Below are 24,240 nucleotides of genomic sequence, written 5' to 3'. Positions count from 1 at the left end.
TAACATGAGTATTATGAAGAAAGGGGGCATATTATCAGTGGAATTTTAAAAGTTTTTATTCATCTCTGCTGCACTCATCTAGCCATTGAAGGCAAAATCTATATTGAAATATATTTGACAACTTCCACCAGTATTTTTGATAAAAAAGTAAAATATGACTGTGATAATATAATGGAATATATGTGAGCCTGCAACATAGCTTACTAGAGAGGTATTACAGTTTTTGGGTGGCCACATCACTTGCCTTTATTTGTCCTGTAATAGCAGCATTCCAATTTGTGAAATGAAAGACACTAACATTATTCTTACTTATAATTATCCCTATTGGTTAAATTAATAAGCCTATCAGACTAACATCTACTGTAACAATTTGGTAGTAAATTTTCTTTGGATATTAGACATAAATATGTAAGCATGAATAATTTTAATGTACTACTCATAATGTATGTGGAATTTTTAAAATTTTTCTGTAACTATAATTCAGTTCAAAAACTACATTTCAAAAGTATGAATCACAATATTAAAACAGCTATTTAAGGAATTCATTTAAAGTAAATATTATGGCTTTATTCATACTATTGTAGAAAATGCTAGTGAATGTGTATGAATGAGGTTGTCTACAAACACTACATAACTATGCTAATTGTACTGAAGTAATAAATAGAAACCAAGGTATGACAACAGACTCCACTGTTCAGTTTATAAACTGAATTGGTTTTTTTTTGTTTGTTTATTTTATTTTATTTTATTTATTTTATTTTATTTTATTTTTGAGATAGAGTTTTGCTTTTGTTGCCCAGGCTGGAGTGCAATGACATGATCTCAGCTTACCACAACCTCTGCCTCCCAGATTCAAGCAACTATCCTGCCTCAGCCTCCCAAATACCTGGGATTACAGGCATGCACCACCACACCCTTCTAATTTTGTATTTTTAATAGAGATGGGGTTTCTCAAACTCCCAACCTCAGGTGATCTGCCCACCTCAACCTCCCAAAATCCTGGGATTACAGGCATGAGCCACCACATCTGGCCATAAACTGAACTCTTTTTGCTTTTGTAGTATAAATACTTTAGCCTGCAAAGAATCACCATGGATAATCAGGTTTCTGTCAAACAACTTACTCAGTATCTTTTAATCTTCATAATACTGTATTGCTAAATTTTATCTATTTTTATGCTCAACTTTTGTGTGCTCTTGGAATGAGCTTTACTCTGAACAAATCTGTGTCAACTTTAAAAGACTATCATAAGAATAATCTTTTGCCAAAGCAAAAACAAAGCAATTAATCTCAGGTCCCAGATAAAGACAATCCTGAGTCAAAAAAAATATGACAAAAGGTTTATTTTGCTGTTAATATGATTTACATATATCTCAAAAAAACAGGGATAAAAATCTACACATAATCTAAATGTTTTAAGAAAAGAGATTTTAGTAAGATATTTTCTCTTATTTTAATGTGGACTAAGCCTCTTATTTCTAATTTATATTTTGTTTTACAACAGACAGGTCCATCACATGTCCTTGAACTCTTGGACATCTGAATTTTGCACACTGTGTGCACACGTAAGAATGCTTATGGGAGAAAAAGCAGAAGAGAGAAAGGTGTTTTATAAAATTCATGGGTTCACATGAATAAAGCAAGTTCTTAGAGACCTATAAAGAGTTTTAGATTCTGACACAATAATACTGGGAGACTACAACATCCCACAGGCACTAATAGACAGATAACTGAAGAAGACAATTAAAACATTAGGACCTAAAGTCCACACTTGACCAAATAGTCCTAATAGACATCTACAAAAGTCTTCATCTAAAAATAACATAACATACATTGTTCTCATCACCATGTGGCACATACTCAAAAACTGACCACACAATCAGAAATAGAATAATCCTCAGCAGAGCCCCTCTGCCCGGCCGCCCCATCTGGGAAGTGAGGAGCGCCTCTGCCTGGCTGCCACCCCATCTGGGAGGAAGTGAGGAGCGCCTCTGCCCGCCCGCCCCGTCTGGGAGGTGAGGAGCGCCTCTGCCCGCCCGCCCCGTCTGGGAGGTGAGGGGCGCCTCTGCCCGCCCGCCCCGTCTGGGAGGTGAGGAGCGTCTCTGCCCGGCCACCCCATCTGGGAAGTGAGGAGCGCCTCTGCCTGGCCACCCCATCTGGGAGGTGAGGAGCGCCTCTGCTCGGCCACCCATCGTCTGGGATGTGAGGAGTGCCTCTACCCGGCCACCCATCATCTGGGATGTGAGGAGCGCCTCTGCCCAGCTGCCCCATCTGGGATGTGAGGAGCGCCTCTGCCCGGCCGCCCCATCTGGGAAGTGAGGAGCGCCTCTGCCCGGCCGCCCTGTCTGGGAGGTGTACCCAACAGCTCCGAAGAGACAGCGACCATCGGGAGCAGGCCATGAGGACAATGGCGGTTTTGTTGAAAAGAAGGGGGGGAAGTGTGGGGAAAGGAAGGAGAGATCAGATTGTTGTTGTGTCTGTGTAGAAAGAGGTGGGCATAGGAGACTCCATTTTGTTCTGACTAGGAGAAATTCTTCTGCCTTGGGATGCTGTTGATCTATGGCCTTTCCCCCAGCCCCGTGCTCTCTGAAACATGTGCTGTGTCAACTCAGGGTTAAATGGATTAAGGGCGGTGCAAGATGTGCTTTGTTAAACAGATGCTTGAAGGCAGCATGCTCTTTAAGAGTCATCACCACTCCCTAATCTCAAGTACCCAGGGGCACAAACACTGCAGAAGGCCACAGGGAACTCTGCCTAGGAAAACCAGAGACCTTTGTTCATGTGTTTATCTCCTGACCTTCTCTCCACTATTATCCTATGACCCTGCCACATCCCCCTCTCCGAGAAACACCCAAGAATGATCAATAAATACTTAAAAAAATAATAACAATAATAAGCCTCAGCAAATTCAAAAAACTCAAAATTATACAAACCAAACACACAGACGACAGCTGAACAGAAATATAGTTCAATAAAAATAAAACAACTGACACAATTACATAAAAATTAAACAACCTGCACTTGAATAACTTTTTGGTAAATAATGAAATTAAGGCAGAAACCAAGAAGTTACTTTAAACAAATAAGAACAAAAAAATAGGCCAGGCACGGTGGCTCATACCTGTAATCCCAGCACTTTGGGAGGCTGAGGCAGGCAGATCACATGAGGTCAGGAGTTCAAGACCAGCCTGGCCAACATGGTGAAATCCTGTCTCTACTAAAATTACAAAAATTAGGCGGGCATGGTGGCACATGCCTGTAATCCCAACTACTTGAAAGGCTGAGGAAGGAGAATGCTTGAACCTAAGAGGCGGAGGTTGCTGTGAGTTGAGACTGTGCCATTGCATTCAGCCTGGACAACAAGAGTAAAACTCCATCTCAAAAAAAAGAACTAAAAAACAACACATCAGAATCTCTGCAATATAGCTAAGATAGCGTTAAAGGGAAATTTATAGCATTTAATGCTCAAATTAAAAAGTTTGAAAGATATTCATTTTACAACCTGATATCATCAATAAAAGAATGAAAGAAGCAAGAGAAAATCAATTCCTAAGCTAGCAGCAGACAAGAAATAACCAAAATCAGACCTAAACTGAGATTTAGACATAAAAACTTTACAAAATATCAAAAAATCCAGGAATTAAATCTATGAAAAAGTAAATAAGCCACTAACTAGATAAGGAAGATGGGATGACCCAAATAAACACAATTAGAAATAATAAAAGAGACATTACCCCTGACCCCACAAAAATATCTTGAAATCTACTATGAACACCTCTGTGCACACAAACAAGACAATCTAGAAAAAATGAAAAAAGTATTGAACAAATACATCCTTCCAAGAATTAACAAAAAAGAAATGAAACCCCTAAATGGATGAATATGAAGCTCAAAAATTGAATTAGTAATAAATAGCCTACCAACCAAATAAAGCCAAGGACCAGACAGATTCACAGCTGAATTCTATCTGATGTACAAAAAAGTGCTGATTATTATTTCTACAGAAACTACTTTAAGCAATTAAGAAAAAGTAACTTCTTTCCAACTCATTATATAACAACAGCATTATTCTGATACCAAAACCTGGCAAAGATAAAACAAACAAAAAAAAATTCAGGCCAATATCTTTGAACATTGATGCAAAAATCTTCAACAAAATACTGACAAACCAAATCCAGCAGTGTATCAAAAAGCTAACCCAATATTATCAAGTAGAATTTATTCTGGGAATGCAAGGTTGGTTCAACATACACAAATCAATAAATGCGATTCATCACATAAACAAAACTAGACACAAACCACAAGATTACCACAATAGATGCAGAAAAAGCTTTCGATAAAATTTAACATCTTTCATGTTAAAAACCCTCAACAACCTAGCCATTGAAGGTACATACTTTAAAATAATAAGTTATCTATGACAAACCATCAGCCAACATACTGAATGGACAAAACTTGGAAGTGGACGGGTGCAGTGGCTCATGCCTGTAATTCCAGCAACTTGGGAGGCCAAGGCAGGTGGATCCCCTGAGGTCAGGATTTCAAGATCAACCTGGCTAACATGGCAAAACCCTGTCTCCACTAAAAATATAAAAATTAGCCAGGTGTGATGGCAGGTGCCTGTAATCCCAGCTACTCGAGAGGCTGAGCAAAGAGAATCACTTGAACCCAGAAGGTGGAGGCTGCAGAGTGCCGAGATTGTGCCACTGCACTCCAACCTGGGAGACAAAGTGAGACTCTATCTCAAAAAGAAAAAAAAAAAAAAACCAAAGCATTCCTCTTTGAAAACTGGCACAAGGCAAAGATACCTTCTCTCAACACTACTATTCAACATAAAATTGGAAGTACTGGTCAGAGTAATTAGGCAAAAGATAAAAATAAAAGGCATTTGGCCAGGTACGGCGGCTCACGCCTGTAATCCCAGCACTTTGGGAGGCCAAGGTGGGCGGCTCACGGGATCAGAAGTTTGAGACCAGCCTGGCCAACATGGTGAAACCCCACCTCTACTAAAAATACAAAAATTAACCAGGCACAGTGGCGGACACCTGTAATCCCAGCTACTCAGGAGGCTGAGGCAAGAGAATCACTTGAACTTGGGAGGTGGAGTTTGCGGTGAGCCAAGACTACCACTTCACTCCAGCCTGGGCGACAGAGCGAGACTCCATCTCAAAAAAATAAAAATAAAAATAAATAAAAGGCATTTAAACAGGAAGAGAGGAAGTCAAATTATCCCTGTTCGACAAATTATGTTTTCAGACAACATAATTCTCCATCTGGAAAACCATATAGTCTTCACAGAAAAGCTCTTTAACTTACAAACAACTGGAGTATCATTTCAGGATACAAAGTGTACAAAAATTAGTAGCATCCCTTCAAATCAACAACATCCAAGCCAAATACGAATCATAAACACAATCCCTTCACAACTGCCACAAAAAGAACAAAATATCTACGAATACCAGGAAGGTGAAAGATCTCTATAAGAATTGCAAAACAATGCTTAAAGAAGTCAGAAATGGCACAAATGGAAAACAACTTTATGCTCATAAATAGAAAAGATCAATATCCTAAAAATGATCATACTGCCCCCCAAAATTTACAGATTTAATGCTATTCTAATCAAATGACCATAATATTTTTAAAAGAACTAAAAAAAAAAAAAACAACTATTGTAAAATTCATATAAAACCAAAGAGTCTGAATAGCCAAGGTAATCATAAGCAAAAACAGCAAAGCTGAAGGCATTACATTACCTGCCTTCAAATTATACTACAGAACTGCAGTAAACAAAGCAACATGGAACTGGTACAAAAACAAACTCATAGACCAATGCAACAGAATAGACAGTCCAGAAATAATATCACACACCTACAACCATCTGATCTTTAACAAAGAAATGTGGAAACAATTCCCTATGTAATAAATGGTGGTGGAATAACTAGCTAGCACTATGTAGAAGATTGAAACTGGACTCCTTTATTACACCATATACAAAAATCAACTCAAGATTAAAGACTGAAATGTTTATTTTAACATTATAAAAAACCCTGGAAGATAACTTAGGAAATGTCATTCTAGACATAGAATCCAGCAGAGATTGCATGATGAAGATACAAAAAGCAAGTGCAAAAAAAACAAAAATTGACAAATTGGACCTAATTAAACTAAAGAGCTTCTTCACAGCAAAGGAAACTATCAACACAGAAAACAGACAACCAACAGAATAATAGGAAATATTTGCAAACTATGCTTCTAACAAAGGTCTAATGTCCAGAATCCATAAAAAACTTAAACAAGTTTACAAGAAAAAAAAGACCTCACTAAAAAGTGACAAAAAACATGAAAAAGATGCTTTTCAAAAGAAGACAAACGTGGCTAACACACATATAATAAAATGCCTATCAATAATTACTGGAGAAATGCAAAGAAAAACCACGAGATACCATCTCATACCAGTGAGAACAGCTATTAAAAAGCCAAAAAATAGATGATGTCAAGGTTGCAGAGAAAAGGGAATGCTTATACACTGCTGTTAAAGTGTACATTAATTCAACCATTGTAAAAAGCAGTGTGGCAATTTCTCACAGAACTAAAAACAGAATTACAATTTCATCAAGCAACCTCATCATTGGGTATATACCCAAAGAAATATAAATTATTCTGTCATAAACACACATGCACAAGGGTGTTCACTGCAGCACTATTCACAATAGCAAAGACATGGAATCAACTTGAATGCCTATCAATGGTAGACTGAATAAAGAAAATATGGTATGATCAGGCACAATGGCTCATGCCTGTAATCCCAGCACTCTGAGAGGCCAAGGCAGGTGGATTGCCTGAGCTCAGGAGTTTGAGACCAGCCTGAGCAACATGGAAAAACCCCATCTCTAAAAAAATACAAAAACAAAAACTACCTAGGCGTGGTGGTGCATGCCTGTAGTCCCAGGTACTTGGAAGGCTGAGGTACAAGAGTATTGCTTGGCCCAGCGTGATGGCTCGCACCTGTAATCCCAGCACTTTGGGAGGCCGAGGCGGGTGGATCACCTGAGGTCAGGAGTTCAAGACCAGCCTGGCCAACATGATAAAACCCCATCTCCACTAAAAATACAAAAATTAGCTGGACATGGTGGTTGTGGGTGCCTGTAATCCCAGCTATTCGAGAGGCTGAGGCAGAAGAATTGCTTGAACCCAGGAGGTGTAGGTTGAGGTGAGCCAAGATTGCCCACTGCACTCCACCCAGGGCAACAAGATCTAAATTCCATTTAAAAAAAAAAAAAAAGGCCAGGCACGTGGCTCATGCCTGTAATCCCAGCACTTTGGGAGGCCGAGGTGGGTGGATCATGAGGTCAAGAGATCGAGACCATCCTGGCCAACATGGTGAAACCCTGTTTCTACTAAAAATACAAAAAATTAGCCGGGTGTGGTAGTGGGCACCTGTAGTCCCAGCTACTCGAGAGGCTGAGGCAGGAGAATGGCGTGAACCCGGGAGGTGGAGCTTGCAGTGAGCCAAGATTGCACCACTGCACTCCAGCTTGGCCAACAGAGTGAGAGTCCACCTCAAAAAAAAAAAAAATATATTAATCACATGGGAACACTTCTAGGAGGTACCAAGTTTCATCACATAAAATTTAGCATTAAACTCAAAAACCAAAATAACAGGATATAGGGCTGGGTGCAGTGGCTCACACCTGTAATCCCAGCACTATGGGAGGCCAAGGTGGGCAGATCACTTGAGGTCAGGAGTTCGAGACCAGCCTGGCCAACATGGTGAAACCCCATCTCTACTAAAAATACAAAAACTAGTCAGGTGTGGTGGCACATGCCTGCAGTCTCAGCTACTCAGGAGGCTGAGGCAGGAGAATTACTTGAACTTGCAAATTGGAGGTTGCAGTGAGCTAAGATTGCACCATTGTACTCCAGCCTGGGTGTCACAGTGCGACTCTTTATCTCAAAAAACAATCAAACACACAAAAAAACACAGGATATAGAACAAAGATATTCACTACCAAGAATTTACCCGGCTAAAAAAAGGAATTGAAGTTTTCAGGAATCTATTTAACTCATCAATTATCTATCACATTGTTTTGTGGAAATGTATTCATTGTCTACAGCTGAAATTGAAGAGAGATTTCTTTTCTTTATTTTTTTCCTTGGTAGCTAACATTCTAAAAGCTAGATGGAATTCTGTTTGAAATCACTGCCATAGGCCAAGCACGGTGGACCATGCCTGTAATCCCAGCACTTTGGGAGGACGAGGCGGGTGGACCACCTGAGGTCAGGAGTTCAAGACCAGCCTAAGATGGTGAAACCCTGTCTCTACTAAAAATACAAAAATTAGCTAGGTATGGTGGTGTGTGCCTGAAATCCCAGCTACCCAGGAGGCTGAGGCAGGAGAATCACTTGAACCCGGGAGGCAGAGGTTGCAGTGAGCCAAAATGGCACCATTGCACTCCAGCCTAGGTGACAGAGTGAGACTCTGTCTCAAAAAAAAAAAAAAAAAAAAAAAATCACTCCACCATAAAAAAAAACATGCCCGGGAAACTTCCTAAACTCACTCTGAGAAAGAAAAAGGTAAACGAAAATGTTCAACAAATAAAATATATTATTAGATATTGTTTTTGAAACTCACCTCTTTTACGCCCTTTGTAAATATTTTCTTACCTTTCAAGCTCTACTAATAAAATGCAATATACAGTTAAAAAACTGAGGTGAGCTGGGCACAATGGCTCATGCCTGTAATCCCAGCACTTCGGAAGGCCCAGGTAGGTGAGTCACTTGAGGCCAAAGTTTGAGAACAGCCTAGCTAACATGGTGAAACTCTGTCTCTACTAAAACTACAGAAACTAGCTGAGTGTGGTGGTGCACACCTGTAGTCCCAGCTACTTGGGAGGCTGAGGCATGAGAATCACCTGAACTCAAGATCTGGAGGTTGCAGTGGGCCGAGATGGTACCACTGCACTCCAGCCTGGGTGACACAGGGAAACTCTGTCTCAAGAAAATGAAAACAAACCTTAGGTCAAAATAAGTGAAAAAACCTTTTCAAGACACAGATATGTCTTAATCATGTGTCAAGTCAGGCCATACAATTAATTGAGAGACTGTCCCAATCCATCCTACTCACTAAAGTGCTCAGTAACCCCCTCTCAGGAGACTCTGAACTATGCCCCATGAGTGCCTCAGGCGCATTTTACTCTGCAAGTTCTTACACCATCTCACTGGGGTTAGTTTTTTGCGGTTTTTGCTTTTGTTTTTGTTTTTGAAACGGAGTCTCACTCTGTCACCCAGGCTGGAGTGCAGTGGCGCGATATCCGCTCACTGCAACCTCCGCCTCCGAGGTTCAACTGATTCTCCTGCCTTAGCCTCCTGAGTAGCTGCAATTACAGGCATGTACCACTGTGCCCAGCTTTTTTTTTTTTTTTTTTTTTTGTATTTTTAGAGACGGGGTTTCACCATGTTGGCCAGCTGGTCTCGAACTCCTGACTTTGTGATCCACCCTCCTTGGCCTCCCAAAGTGCAGGGATTACAGGCATGAGCCACCATGCCTGGCCCTGGTTTTTGTTTTGTTTTGTTTTCTAGAAATTTTTTACTATTTTTCTGTCCTCTAAAGGAAACCAGGAGGCAGAAATTATTTGTTTTCTCCTCAATACTAGTATCTGATTGACTGACCAGCAATGTGTCTTTAAGAAATGAAAGCTGGGTTGGGTGAAGACAATATTAATGTCTCAAAAAATTAGCTTTAAAACAAAAAAGTGCACCAGGAAATGCCTTTTAGACTCAGGGCATCCACATGCGCACTTGGGAAGCTACACTCAATACCTCAGATTTTCCTATGAGAGAATATGACCCAGAAGCTGATATTTACTAGACACTCTAAGCAGACATAGCCATGGTGGGTATCTTAGTTTATCCCAATACAGTACTGAAACCCAGGTCCAAGAAAACCGAACGATGACTGAAGACACATCACACTATAGTTTCTAAAAAGAAAACTTGACCCAAAAACATTCTGATAAGATATCTGTGACTAGGGAAAATAGAAGAAAAAAAAACACACAGATATATTTTACAATACAGTGTCAGGAGATTATTCTTTGCTTTCTTCTCATAGGAAATATTTACAAAAAGAAAACAAATCTTTTAAAATGTGCCATCAAATGCTTTGTCAAAAAATGATTAATTGGCCGGGTGCAGTGGCTCATGCCTGTAATCCCAGCACTTTCGGAGGCCAAGGCAGGTGTATCACCTAAGGTCGGGAGTTTGAGACCAGCCTGACCAACATGGAGAAACCCTGTCTCTACTAAAAATACAAAATTAGCCAGGCATGGTGGCACATGCTTATAATCCCAGTTACTAGGGAGGCTGAGGCAGGAGAATCGCTTGAACCTGGGAGGCGGAGGTTGCGGTGAGCCGAGATCGTGCCATTGCACTCCAGCCTGGGCAACAAGAGTGAAACTCTGTCTCAAAAAAAAAAAAAAAAAGATTAATTGGCCAGGCGAGATGGCTCACGTCTGTAATACCAGCTCTTGGGGAGGCCGATGCAGGCGGATCGCTTGAAGCTAGGAGTTTGAAACCAGCCTGGACAACATAGTGAAGCCCGGTCTCTACTAAAAATACAAAAATTAGCCAGGCGTGGGGGCGGGCGCCTATAATTCCAGCTACTTGGGAGACTGAGACAAGAGAATCGTTTGATCCCATAAGGCAGAGGTTGCAGTGAGCCTAAATCACACCACTGCACCACTGCACTCCATCCGGGGTGACAGAGCAAGCCTCTGTCTCAAAAATTAAAATAAATAAATAAATAAAAATTAAAACAGGTATCAAAATCTACACTAAAGGACAAATAGATGATAAAGTGAATTAGGGAGGGGAAATTGGCATTTGGGAATGTCAGACAAAACAGGAAATTTAGTATTTTCCTGCAAGCCAGAGTTAGGCTGGAGGAATAGGGGATGAGGGGTGGACTGGAGGCCCTGCTTGGGATACATGTGAAAATTTCAGGAAAAAAGCAGTCACCTGTGGAGTGTGAAAATAATTAAGTGGCAGGCAATTAGATTGAGGTGGCTCTAGTCCCCGGATTTCTACTTCTAAAAAAAAAAAACTAAACTCAAGAGCATTTTTTGGTAAATTACTACATTAGCGGAAACAAAATTCTTGCTTAACCAAGAATAAGCTGCCAATTAAGCTCTGATTACATAACCAGGATATTTCCACCTTGAATGTGAAAATTAAGAAACTAGGCTGGGCACGGTGGCTCACGCCTGTAATCCTAGCACTTTCGGAGGCCAAGGTGAGTGGATCACCTGAGGTCAGGAGTTGGAGACCAGCCTGGCCAACATGGTAAAACCCCGTCTCTACTAAAAATAAAAAAATTGTGGTGGCGGGCGCCTGTAGTCCCAGCTACTAGGGAGGCTGAGGCAGAAGAATCGCTTGAACCCAAGAGGTGGAGGTTGCAGTGAGTCGAGATCACACCACTGCACTCCAGCCTGGGCAAAAAGTGAGTCTCTGTCTCAAAAACAAAAACGAAAACCTAGATAACTGTACCTAGCCAATTATTGAATTTGGTTTTCTTTATCACGAACCTTGTAACAATCTTTTCTTCAGGCCCCTTCCATGGACCACAAAGGTACAAACCACAGCTGGGTGCGGTAAAATTTTTGAATCATTCTTGTATTAAATTATTTAATATTTTTGCAGTGACGCCCATAAATTTTTAATGGGAAAAAAGAGGGCCTGGGAACCCCACAGACTAAAGCTCTTCCCGTTCATGAACCCGCAACCCGAGTCAGGATTCTCCCCTAACCACCAGCCCCGGGTCCCTGAACAATCTGGGACAGACGCGGGGCTGCGGGTCCACAGCTGCCCAGAGAGGGCTCCAGGCCAGGGCACAGTCACTGCGCAGGGAAGAAACAGGACACCTGGGGGTCTGGCTGTCAGCGCAGCCGCCATCTTATTTCTGAAGGGGACTGAGGTCGAGCTGGGCGCAGATTGTGGAGCTGATTGCGGGGAGGCCTGAGTCCCGCCACAGCCGCTTCCCACCAGTTCCAACCAGCCCCCTCCCCTCTCTCGGGATGTCTGACTGGCATTCTCACCATTTCTAGGCTTCTAGGGGGTCCTGGCATCTTAGCTGTGGATCTCCAATACCTGCTGGTAACGGCGCCACAGAGGCTGGGCCTCTACGATCAGAGGACACAGAGCAGTGAAGACAGACCTGGAGCTCCCGCGACAGCGAGAGACAAAGGCCCCGCCATATCCCGGAAGCCGCCTTGTCCAGTCCAGCTGTGTGCCTGATTGGACAGTTCCCAGCCCAACGTCCCTAGTTGGATAACGTTTAAGGCCCCGCCTACTCAGACCCTGAGTGATAGAAGATGTGATCACACCCTAGGCTGAAGAAGGAGTGACAGCCTAAGCTGCAGCCTTCTCGGGCAGGGCTTCCTCCCTGAGCTGAGCCAGGCCCACCCCAGAGCATGGGAAAAGTCTGTATCTTTTTTGCTCTCTCTCTTTTTCAATGTATTCAAAATGTGAACAAACATATTTTATGTATATTAATAATACATAAAATTTTTGTTCAAGAGAAAATCAACTTTTACTTTAGTAATAATGTATTATCAGTACTAAAGCTAATTGGATAAACGGTTCTAAGTAAATCCATCAGCTGGGCGCGGTGGCTCACGCCTGTAATCCCAGCACTTTCGATGGCCGAGGCGGGCGGATCACATGAGGTCAGGTGTTCGAGACCAGCCTGACTATCATGGTGAAACCTCATCTCTATTAAAAATACAAAATTTGCAGGGCGTAGTGGCACGTGCCTGTAATCCCAGCTTCTCGGGAGGCTGAGGCAGGAGAACTGATTGAACCCGGGAGGTGGAGGCTGCAGTGAGCATGGATCGCGTCATTACACTCCAGCCTGGACAACAAGAGTAAAATTCCGTCTCAAAAAAATAAAAGAAAAAATAATTAGCTGGGCATGGTGGCGCACGCCTGTAATCCCAGCTTCTCGGGAGGCTGAGGCAGCAGAATTCCTTGAACCCGGGGGCTGAGGTTGCAGTGAGTCGAGATCCTGCCACTGCACCCTAGCCTGGGCGACAGAGCGAGACTTTGTCTCAAAAAAAAATAAATAAAATAACAAAAATAAAGTCCATCAAATTTGTCTTTTTGACCATTCTAGATTTTTATACATATTTTATGATCTCTTATAATTTTTTATTTTTTGTCTAGACGAAGTCTAGCTCTGTCGCCCAAGCTGGAGCGCAGTGGCGCCATCTCGGCTCACTGCAACCTCTGCCTCCTGGGTTCAAGCGATTCTCCTGCCTCAGCCTCCCGAGTAGCTGGGATTTTTTTGTATTTTTAGTAGAGACGGGGTTTCACTATGTTGCCAGGCTGGTCATGAACTCTTGGCCTCAGGTAATCCACCCGCCTCAGCCTCCCAAATTACTGGGATTACAAGCGTGAGCCATCGTGCCTGGACATTTTTTAAGTTTTTATATTGTATTTTAATCTACATTATTTTTATATTTTCAATTTGAAACAACCTTTAAATAATTTCAAAGTAGACAAAATGTTTCTAACTTTCTTCATCAAAAGCATATTTTGCTTTTGTTTATACACTCTTTTTTTATTTCCAGGAGAGGCTTGTTCTTTCGCCCAGGCTGAAGTGCAGTGGCGCAATCTTCGCTCACTGCAACCTCCGCCTCCCCAGTTCAAGCGATTCTCCAGCCTCAGCCTCTGGAGTAGCTGGGACTACAGGCGTAAGCCATCATGCCCGGTTTATTTCCGTATTTTAAGTAGGGACTGGAATTTGCCTTGTTGCTCAGGCTGGTCTCAAACTCCTAAGCTCGAAATGATCCACCTGCCTTGGCCTCCCAAAGTGTTGGGATTACAGACGTGAGCCACTGCGCCCGGCCTTTGTTTATACACTCTCTATGAAAAATTGGTTTTTCTACACCTAGAAATCTTAGAGAGATATATGTATATATAGATATATATATATCTATATAGATATATATCTATATATATATCTATATAGATATATATATCTATATAGATATATATATAGATATATATATTATACCCTTAAACAAAATTTTAGTGAAACCCCTAGGAAGTAATTCTGAACTGTTTTGTATCAATATTTGTAGATAAAAAGTTTTATGTTTTTTAATAAAAGATGTTTATTCAAATTTTCTGTTAAGTAACAGATCTAAATATAGTTGGCTTTTCTATATCATGTTAAAAAAAATTCTGGGCTGGGTGCAGTGGCTCACGCCTGTATTCCCAGCACTTTGGGAGGCCGAGGTGGGTGGATCACGAGGTCAGGAGTTTGAGACCAGCTTGGCCAATATAGTGAAACCCCGTCTCCAGTAATAAATACAAAAATTAGCTGGGCGTGGTGGCGCGCACCTGTAGTCCCAGCTACTCAGAGGCTGAGGCAGGAGAATCGCTCTAACCTGACAGGCGGAGGTTGCAGTGAGCCAAGATCAGGTCACTGCACTCCAGCCTGGGTGACAGAGTGAGGCTCTGTCTCAAAAAAAAAAAAAAAAAAAGATTGTGGTCACTCATGATGGCTCGTGTTTATAATCCCAGCACTTTGGGAGGCCAAGAAATGAAGACTGCTTAAGCCCAGGAATTCGAGATCAGCCTGGGCAGCATGGCAAAAACATGTATCTAAAAAAATACAAAAGTTAACTGAGCATGGTGGCCTGCACCTTTAGTACCAGCTATTCAGGAGGCGGAGGGAGGAGGACTGCCTGAACCAAGGAGGTCGAGGCTGCAATGGGCCCTGATCAAGCCATTGCACTCTATTCTGGGTGACAGAGTGAGACCCTTTCTAAAAAATAAAAAATAAACCAAAAACAGCCAAAGCATAGAAAGTTAAACTTAAGGGGTTTGGGATTATTTTTTGTTTATTATTATTATTATTTCCAAAGTTTTTAAGGTACAGAAGATGTTTGGTTACATGGATAAGTTCTTTTGTAGTGATTTCTAATATTTAGGAGCACCCATCTCCCAAGCAGTATGCACTGTACCCAATATGTAGTCTTTTATCCCTCACTCCTCTCCCACCCTTGCCACTGAGTGTACCCAGAGTCCATTATATAATTCTTGTGCCATTGCATTCTCATAGCTTAGTTCCCACTTATAAGTGAGAACATACAATATTTGTTTTTTTATTTTTAGTTGCTTCACTTAGAATAATGTTCTTCAACTCCATTGAGGTTGCTGCAAGTGCTATTATTTTATTCCTTGTTATGACTGAGTAGCATTCATTGGTGTATATATATATATTATTTTACATATATTATATATTATTTTTATATATTATATATATATATATAAAGAAAATGTGATATATGCCACATTTTCTTTTTCCACTCAGTTGATGGGCATTGATTAGGCTGCTTCCATTCTTTTGCAATTGCAAATTGTGCTGCTGTAAACATGCATGTGCAAGTGTCTTACTCATATAATGACTTCTTTTTCACCATGTAGATACCCAGTAGTGGGATTGCTGAATCAAATGGTAGTTCTACTTTTAGTTTTTTAATGAATCTCCATACTGTTTTCCATAGTGTTGTACTAGTATACATTCCCACCAGCAATGTAAAAGTATTCCCTTTTCACCACAACCATGCGAACATGCATTATTTTTTGATGTTTTAATTATGGTCATTTTTGCAGGAATAAGGTGGTATCACATTGTGGTTTTGATTTGCATTTTCCTGATCATTAATCATTAGTAATGTTGAGCATTTTTATCTATGTTTGTTGGCCATTTGTGTATCTTTTGAGAATTAATTAAGTCTCATCTGTCTTTGTTTCATGTTGCATGTGCTTTTGGGTTCTTGATCATCTACGCTTTGCCAAAGTCAATGTCTAGAAGAGTTTTTCCAGTATTACCTTCTACAGTTTTTGTAGTTTCAGGTCTTAACATTTTTGATCCATCTTGAGTTGATTTTTGTTTTGCTTAGTCTTGCTTTGTCTATGCAGGTTCTTTTTTGTTTCATATGAATTTTAGAGTTTTTTAGTTATGTGAGGAAATTATGATGTTATTTTCATGGGAATTGTATTGGATTTGTAGCTTGCTCTTGGTAATATGATCATTTTTACAATACTAACCCTACCCATCTATAAGCATGGGATGTGTTTTTATTTGTTTGTGTCATCTGTGATACCTTTCATCAGTGTTTTATAGTTTTTCTTGTAGAGGTCTTTCATGGCCTTCATTAGGGATAATCCTAATTATTAGTTTTTTTTTTTTTTTTTGCAGCTGCTTTAAAAGGGGTTGAGTTCTTGATTTAAATATCAGTTTGGTCACTGTTGGTGTATACCAATACCACTAATATGTGCACATTAATTTTGTATCCTAAAACTTTACTGAATTTATCAGATCTAGATGCTTTTTTATGAGTATTTAGGGTTTCCTAATTATATGATTGTAACATCAGTGAACAGTGACAATTTGACTACCTCTTTACCAACTTGGAGGCTCGCTATTTCTTTCTTTTCTCTAATTGCTCTGGCTGAGACTTCCAAGTACTACGTTGAATAGAAGTGATGAAAGTGGGCACTACTGTCTTATTCCAGTTCTCAGAGAAAATGTTTCCAACTTTTTCCTGTTCAGTTTAATGTTTGCTGTGGGTTTGTCACAGATGGTTTAAAAAAAAATTGAAGAGATTGATTCTGAGCCACATATGCGTGACAATGACCCGTGACACAGCTCTCAGGATGTTCTGAGGACATGTGCCCAAGGTGGTCGGGGCAGAGCTTGCTTTTATAAATTTTGTAATGAGACATCAATCAAATAGTTTTTCTGTTTTTTTGCTTTTTTTTTTTGAGATGGAGTCTCACTCTGTTGCCCAGACTGGAGTGCATTGGTGCAATCTAGGCTCACTGCAACCTTCGCCTCCCAGGTTCAAGAGATTCTTCTGCCTCAGCCTCCCAAGTAGCTGAGACTACAGGCACATGCCACCATGCCTGGCTAATTTTTTTCTATTTTTTGTAGAGACGGAGTTTCACCGTGTTAGCCATGATGGTCTCAATCTCCAGACCTCGTGATCCACCTGCCTCGGCCTCCCAAAGTGCTGGGATTACAGGCGTGAGCCACTGCACCTGTCCACCAATGCATGCAGTGGCTCACCCCTGTAATTCCAGCACTTTGGGAGGCTGAGGCTGGCGGATCACGAGGTCAGAAGTTCAAGACCAGCCTGGCCAAGATGGTGAAACCCCGTCTCTACTAAAAATACAAAAATTAATCAGGCGCGGTGGCGGGCGCCTGTAATCCCAGCTACTCAGGAGGCTAAAGCAGGAGAATCGCTTGAACCTGGGAGGCAGAGGTTGCAGTGAGCCAAGATCGCGGCACTGCACTCTAGCCTGAGCGACAGACCAACACTCTGCCTCAAAAACATATATATATATATTGGTTTGATTCAGAATGGTGGGACAACTCAAAGCAGGGGGCTTCCAGGTAAATTTAAGTATTTTCTGGTTGACAATTGGTGGAATTTATCTGAAGACTGGGGATCAATAAAAGGGAATTTTTAGGTTAAGGTAAAGAATTGTGGAGACCAAGTTTTACTGTGCAGAGAAATCTCTCAGATAGCTGACTTCAGAGAGAGAACAGGTTGTAAAATGTTTCTTATCAGACCTAAAAGGGTGCCTGGCTCTTAGTTGATTATCTCCTGGATCTGCACAGGAAGAAAGGAAAACAAAGGGGGAAGGAGATTCTCTACAGAATGTGAATTTTTCCCACAAGAGACTTTGCGGGGCAATTTCCACATATGGCAATGAAATATATTTTGGGTTTAAATACTTTTTTCTTGTCTCATAATGTTATGCCAGAGTTAGACTGAAAAGTAAGTCATGACATATAGGGTCAAATAAACTGCATCTGATGAGAATTTATGGTTTATAGGGCATGACTCCCTAGATCCCCTAGGTTCAAATTTGGGCAAGATAAAAAATCAGAAGTCAGTCCTCAGTCCTCCTCTTGGCCAAAAAGCATTCCACAGAATGCATATGCAAGCTAACAGCAGTAGGTCCCATGGTACTAGGAAGGGTTCTTCCTAGAGTTGTCTGATCTGGTCATTAGGTGAGCTCCCACAATGCTAGGAAGGCTCACTTCTAGAGTAGTCTGGTTGGTAGTAGTTTTAAATATTAGCAATTTGGATAATGCTATGAGGACATGGTCTGACCTGATGTAACAGCCAATTGTTTAAGGGGTGAGATGGAGTCAGGCCCAGGTTTAGTCTAAAATAAAAAGTCTTAGAAAAAATCTATTTTCTGAGCTATCATGATGCAGGGTCTTTAATTGTGCCTTTCCTTCTGCTGCATCTGGCATAACATTTTCAAAAAATATATAAGAAGATAGCAAGGATTAGGCACCCAAAAGGTTATAGGTGGAGTCAGAGGGCAGTAAACAGCGTAACCAGCCAAAAAACTACTGCATGCATCATCATACTTCTTGATCAGACTCACAATGTGTTTATCCTCCTTATCAAGGGTTATTTGGACCTTGTGATAAATCTTACTTAAGAATTGTGGGACCAACATTAAATTAGAATTTAATAAATTTAATTTTTTTCCAGCCAATTTATCTCCATAGGTATAGTATCCTGAGGAGTGTGTAAATTCAATGCAACCTGAAATACATTTACTTAAGGTCAGATATCGAGGATAGCCAAGAGGAGGACAGATTTAAGTTGCCCTGAATATATATTTTAATTAGCAGCCATTGAAAGTGAGTCTTTTTGAAAAAGTCAGAAGGCAGTTCCTAAGTTATTTACCAAGAATTCATATTTAAATGCATAAGCTATTGATTGGCTGCATATATTCTTTTATTTTCCAAATTCCTAATAAAGAAATAATGGGTGAGACTGCTAGTCAAAAAGTAAATGTCTTTAAACAATTGCCCCTAATCCCAGCACTTTGGGAGGCCGAAGTGGGCAAATCAGGTGAGATCAGCAGTTGGAGACCAGCCTGGCCAACATGGTGAAATCTGATCTCTACTAAAAATACAAAAATCAGCTGTGTGTGGTGGCATGTGCCTGTAATTCCAACTATGTGGGAGGCTGAAGCAGGAGAATCACTTGAACTCAAGAGGCAGAGGTTGCAGCATGCCAAGATCATGCCACTGCACTCCAGCCTGGGTGACAGAGTGAGATTTCATCTCAAAACAAACAAACAACAACAACAAAAAAATGCCCCTGGGTGAAGTTCCACACTCTCATCTCTCTGGGCTTGATAAATTGTGCAGACCTCACACAGCTGAGACTGCTCCAAGCTATTTTTTTTTTATTTTCACCTCCTTGCTGAGGACACATGAACTATTAACAAGAAACAAATTCAAACAAGAAACTTGGCAATCCACAAGAATAATGCCAGGAGGTGACTTCCAGGAACCTGCCTGTCACCTCCTTTCCCCACCCTGCCCTCCACTCCTTTAGACACACACACCCTGTATCACAAGACCAAAAAAACCACTCCGTCAGCCACTGAGAAGCCACAGAAGAACCCAGAACCATTGCATGGCCACCTTGGGTCACCCTAGAATGAACAGCCATTGTTAGCATTCAGGAGCTGTTTATTCCTGTCTTCACACTACACTAAATAACTTTCAACAGTCATAAGACAGACTGGCTGAAAGCTGATGCTTGGAACATCCCACATCACCCAGGAGCTCAGTGCTGCATTCTCAGGTACACACCTATCCATCTTCCACTGAAGTGAAACAATTGCTATCAAGAAACCAGAGCCCCTGCAATGGTGGTGGATCAGTCTGGGGTGCAGTAGTGACCAGCTAGCAGTGCCTTGGCTGTGTAAAACAAAAGGTACCTGAGACAAGTGTCAATAAATTTGGAAAGTTTATTCTGCCAAGGTTAAGTAGGAGCCTGTGACACAGCCTCAGGAGGTCCTGATGACATGTGCCCAAGGTGGTTGGGGTACAGTTTTCTAATACATTTTAGAAAGTCATGAGACATCAATCAACATGTTAAAGATGTACATTGATGTGGTCAGGTAAGACAGGAAAACTTGAGGTTGGGGCTTCCACATCATAAGTAGATAAGAGAAAAAATAATAAATTTATTTGAGTCCTTGATAAGTCTTCCACTGAATACACAATTTAGCCTGGCTCAGTGAATCTGCATTTGTCTCAGGTGAGCCTCAGAGGGATGACTTTGAGTTCTGTCTGTCATCTATTCACTAGGAATTTCCTTCTGAGCAAATTGTGAGGTAGGTATGTAGCTTTTTATCTGTGTAGCTATCTTATTTAAGAATAAAATAGGAAACAGTTTGCCTGATGTAGTTTCCAGTTTGACTTTTCTATTGGATTAGTAATTTTGGCATCAGGAGATTTATTTTTCTTTCACAGTGGGAACTCCTTGTATTATCAAGCGTATCTGTTTAAACTTGACAGAATAAAACAATGTATCTATTCAGAAGTATTAATGGAAAACTTAAAAAGACAAATATAAATATTGCTAAATCTTTCAGAATAGCCCATCCTAGGTCTTCCATTTCTTATTCACTGCAATTCAAATAAAATTTTTTCATAATTTTATAATGGATCTCTATGTCACAGGCATTCAAACCAGAGCGACTCCATCTTGAATAGTGTTGAGGTGAAATGAGGCTGAGACCTACTGGGCTACATCCCCAGGTTAGGCATTCTTAGTCACAGAATAAAATAGGAGATCAGCACAAGATACATTTTACTTAGCAAAATGGCATAATCTTCCCTGTAAGCTGGGTGCAGGCAGAATAGAGGAGTCACATATTTAGGTCATGGATGCAGAAATATGTTGCAGGAAGTCAGGGACCCCGAAAGGAGGGACTGGCTGAAGCCTCAGCAGAAGAATATAAATTGTGAAGATTTCATGGACATTTATTAGTTCCCCAAATTAATACTTTTATAATTTCTTGTGCCTGTCTTTACTGCAATCTCTGAACAGAAATTATGAAGATTTCATGGACATTTATCACTTCCCCAATCAATATTCTTATAATTTCCTATGCCTGTCTTTACTTTAATCTCTTAATCCTGCCATCTTCATAAACTGAGGATGTATGTCACCTCAGGACCCTGTGATGATTGCGTTATCTGTACAAATTGTTTGTAAAACGTGTGTTTGAACAATATGAAATCTGGGCATCCTAAAAGAACGTGATGACAGTGATTTTCAGGGAACAAGGGAGATAACCATAAGGCCTGACTGCCTGTAGGGCCGGGCAGAACAGTCATACTTCTCTTTTTGCAAAAGCGAATAGGAGAAATATCACTGAATTCTTTTTCTCAGCAAGGAACAGCCCTGGGAAAATAATGCATTCTCAGGGGGAGGCCTCTAAATTAACCACTCTGGGAGTGTCTATCTTATGTAGTTGAAGATAAGGCATAAAATACACCCTGGTCTCCTGCAGCACCCCCAGGCTTGCTAGGATTAGGAAATTACAGCCTGGTGAATTCTAGTCAGACCAGTTCTCTGCTTTTGAACCCTGTTTCCTGTTAAGATGTTTATCAATGACAATGCATGCACAGTGGGACATGGAACCTCATTAGTAATTCTAATTTCACCCTGGCCTTGTGATCTTGCTCTGCCCCCATTTGCCTTGTGATATTTTATTGCCTTTGAAGCATGTGATCTCTGTGAACCACACCCTATTTGTACACTCCCTCCCTTTCGAAAATCGCTAATAAAAACTTGCTGGTTTTGTGACTCGGGGACATCACAGAACCTGCTGCCATGTGATGTCACCCCCAGAGACCCAGCTGTAAAATTTCTTTCTTTTGTACTCTTTCTCTTTATTTCTCAGACTGGCCAACACTTAGGGAAAATAGAAAACAACCTACATTGAAATATTGGGCACTGGTTCCCCTGATAGAGATATGTCACAAAGCCCCCATAGGCAGGGTCAAGAAAGGAGCATTCTATTCCCTAGGAGTTGGGCCCAGCAATACTCAAAATATGTGAGACTCCCTCCCCCCAAAAAAGAGAATCACATCACTTAGGTGCTGGGTCAAGTGATATGTTGCAATTGCCCTTTGTGGCAGGTTCCAGTCATAAGAAGAGAGTCACAACACCTAAGTGATAAACAAAATGACATTTCATAATACCCTCCTGAAAAGAGTCCATGCAGAAGACTCATATTATGCAGCTGCTGGTTCCAGCCATACATCACAATACGTGTATGCAGAGATCAGTCACAAAAATGAGTCACATTTTGGGCAGAGCCCAAGCAATAGAAGAGTCACATCATCTAGGTTCTGGGTCCAGAAATGTCACAATACCCTCTGAGAAAACAGCCATGGCAGAAAATTCACATCATCTAAGTGAGAGGCTCAGAGATATGTCACAATGCCCCCTGTGGGTAGGGCTCACGGAGAAAAGATAGATTGCATAATCTAAGAGCTGGACCCAGCTACATATCACAATCACTCCAGTGGGCAGAGCCAAAGCATGAGAAGAGTCACATCACATAAGTGCTGGGCCAAGTGATACATCACAATCCTTACTGTGGACAGGCCCCAGAAAGAAGAGTCACATCATCTAGGTAATGGGCCCAAAGATATGTCACAATAACCCCTGTGAACAGGGACCAGATAGAAGAATGACATAGTCTGTGTGCTTATCCCAGGGATAAGTCACGGTCTTTTATGGGAGCATGGCCGTGGGAGGAAAGAACAGTCACATCATCTAAGTGCTGGTCCCAGAGATATGTCACAATCTCTCCTATAGGCCAAACCCAAGTAGGAGTCACAGCACAAAGATGATGGATTCACAGATATGTCACTGTGCTTGCTATGGGCAGGGTTTGGACAGAACGCTCACATAACCTTGTTTAGCCCAGCAGTATGTCACAATCTACATTGAGAGCAGAACCTACTTAGAAGAGAAGAGTCACTTCAGCTAGATGCTGGGCCCAGTAATAGAAAAAATTATTTATGTGTGCAGGGACCTGGTAGAATAAGAGAGTCACATTACCTTGGTGATTGGTACAGAGATAGGTTGTAATGCTTCCTGTAGGCAGGACCCAGCCTGATGTAACAGGAAGAGAGTTACATCACCTGGATGCTGGACATAGCAATATGTCACAATGACCCATAATGGCAGGGCACAGGAATGAGAGTCACATAACCAAGGTGTGGGGCTCAGCCATATGTCACAATGCCTCCCTGTGGGCAGTGCTGAGGCAAATGTACAGTCATACCACCTAGGTGTTGCGTCCAGCGATGTGTCATGATCTAATCTGTGGGCTGGGCACCAGGGAGGAGAATCAAATTACTCAGGTGCTGGTCAGAGGTGTATGTTGCAATCACAGTTGTAGGAAAATGTAGGGATAAAATTAACAATCCTGCACATGTCCCATTTCTAGGTATTAGAGTCAACACCTTTTGTATGTTGAGTCTGAGTACATCAGTTACAATCTCAAAGGTGGACTGAATACATGCATAAGAGCCTCAATCTATGCTGTGGACTGTGTCCCCTTAGTGGAGTCACAGCCTCATCGGTATGTTGAATCTTGGTCTGAGAGTCATCAACCCACATATAGCCCAAATCCATGTATGAGAGTCAATTTTCCAGCTTTTGGCTACCTCCAGGTATGAGAATCAGAACTTCAACAGTGAGCTGTATTCATATGGAAAGATGACAATCTTTACTGTCGGCTGGGGGTGCATATAAGTGTCACAATGTCACCTGTGTTCTGGGCCTCATTATAAAACTCCCTGTACCACCTGAGGTCTTTATACAGTATTCATGAAAGTCACAATTTTCTCTGAAACTTTCTTCCTGGTATGGATTCATAATCATACCTGTGAACCTAAGTCCATGTATTTGAGTCAACATCTCTCCAAATGGCTGGGTCCCGAGAAGAGACTCTTCACCTGCCTATGAGCTGGATTTTGAAATGAGTCACCATGTTAACTGTAGTGGCATGATCACATGTAACAGAATTTTTACTGTGGACTGCATGCACCTGTGAAATTCAGGATCTCTCCAGTGGGCACTGTCCATGTGTCAGGGTGACAATGCTAACATTTGGTAGGTTGTGCATATGAGAAACACAGTCTCACCTGTGTGCTTGGTCTTGTGATGACACTCTCTGTACCATCCAAAGACTTTATATAAAATGTGAAAGAAAAGTAATCCTTTATGACGTTATTATCTAGAGAAGACCCAGGAATTTACCCATTTCTCCAAGTATAGTTACAAGTGCCAGTAACTCTCCTTTTGGCTGGTTTGTGAT

The 24,240-nt window shown here is 41.3% G+C and overlaps 1 protein-coding gene across 44 annotated transcripts in view; it reads right to left on the bottom strand.

Moving 5' to 3' along the window:
- The window catches only part of ZNF254 (zinc finger protein 254), an 85,772-nt gene that overhangs the window by 23,765 nt on the left and 37,767 nt on the right, over nucleotides 1-24,240 (bottom strand). The window contains exon 1 of one of the 44 annotated variants that reach the window (XM_054540136.2): nucleotides 12,145-12,355. The exons of 41 other annotated variants lie outside the window; for them this stretch is intronic. Coding sequence is in view for 1 of the 3 variants with exons in the window: in XM_024237527.3 (XP_024093295.3) it covers nucleotides 12,093-12,122 (30 nt within the window). In the remaining 2 variants the exon portion in view is untranslated. Of the gene's footprint in view, nucleotides 1-3,121; nucleotides 5,623-12,092; nucleotides 12,356-24,240 lie in introns of those variants that run through there. 2 more of the 44 variants (XM_024237527.3, XM_063719434.1) reach the window with 2 other exon arrangements.

This window comes from Pongo abelii, chromosome 20, assembly GCF_028885655.2.
Source record: "Pongo abelii isolate AG06213 chromosome 20, NHGRI_mPonAbe1-v2.0_pri, whole genome shotgun sequence".
Lineage (NCBI taxonomy): Eukaryota > Metazoa > Chordata > Mammalia > Primates > Hominidae > Pongo > Pongo abelii.
Note: the sequence above shows the minus strand (reverse complement) of the source record. Positions and strands in the feature narration are given on the sequence as shown.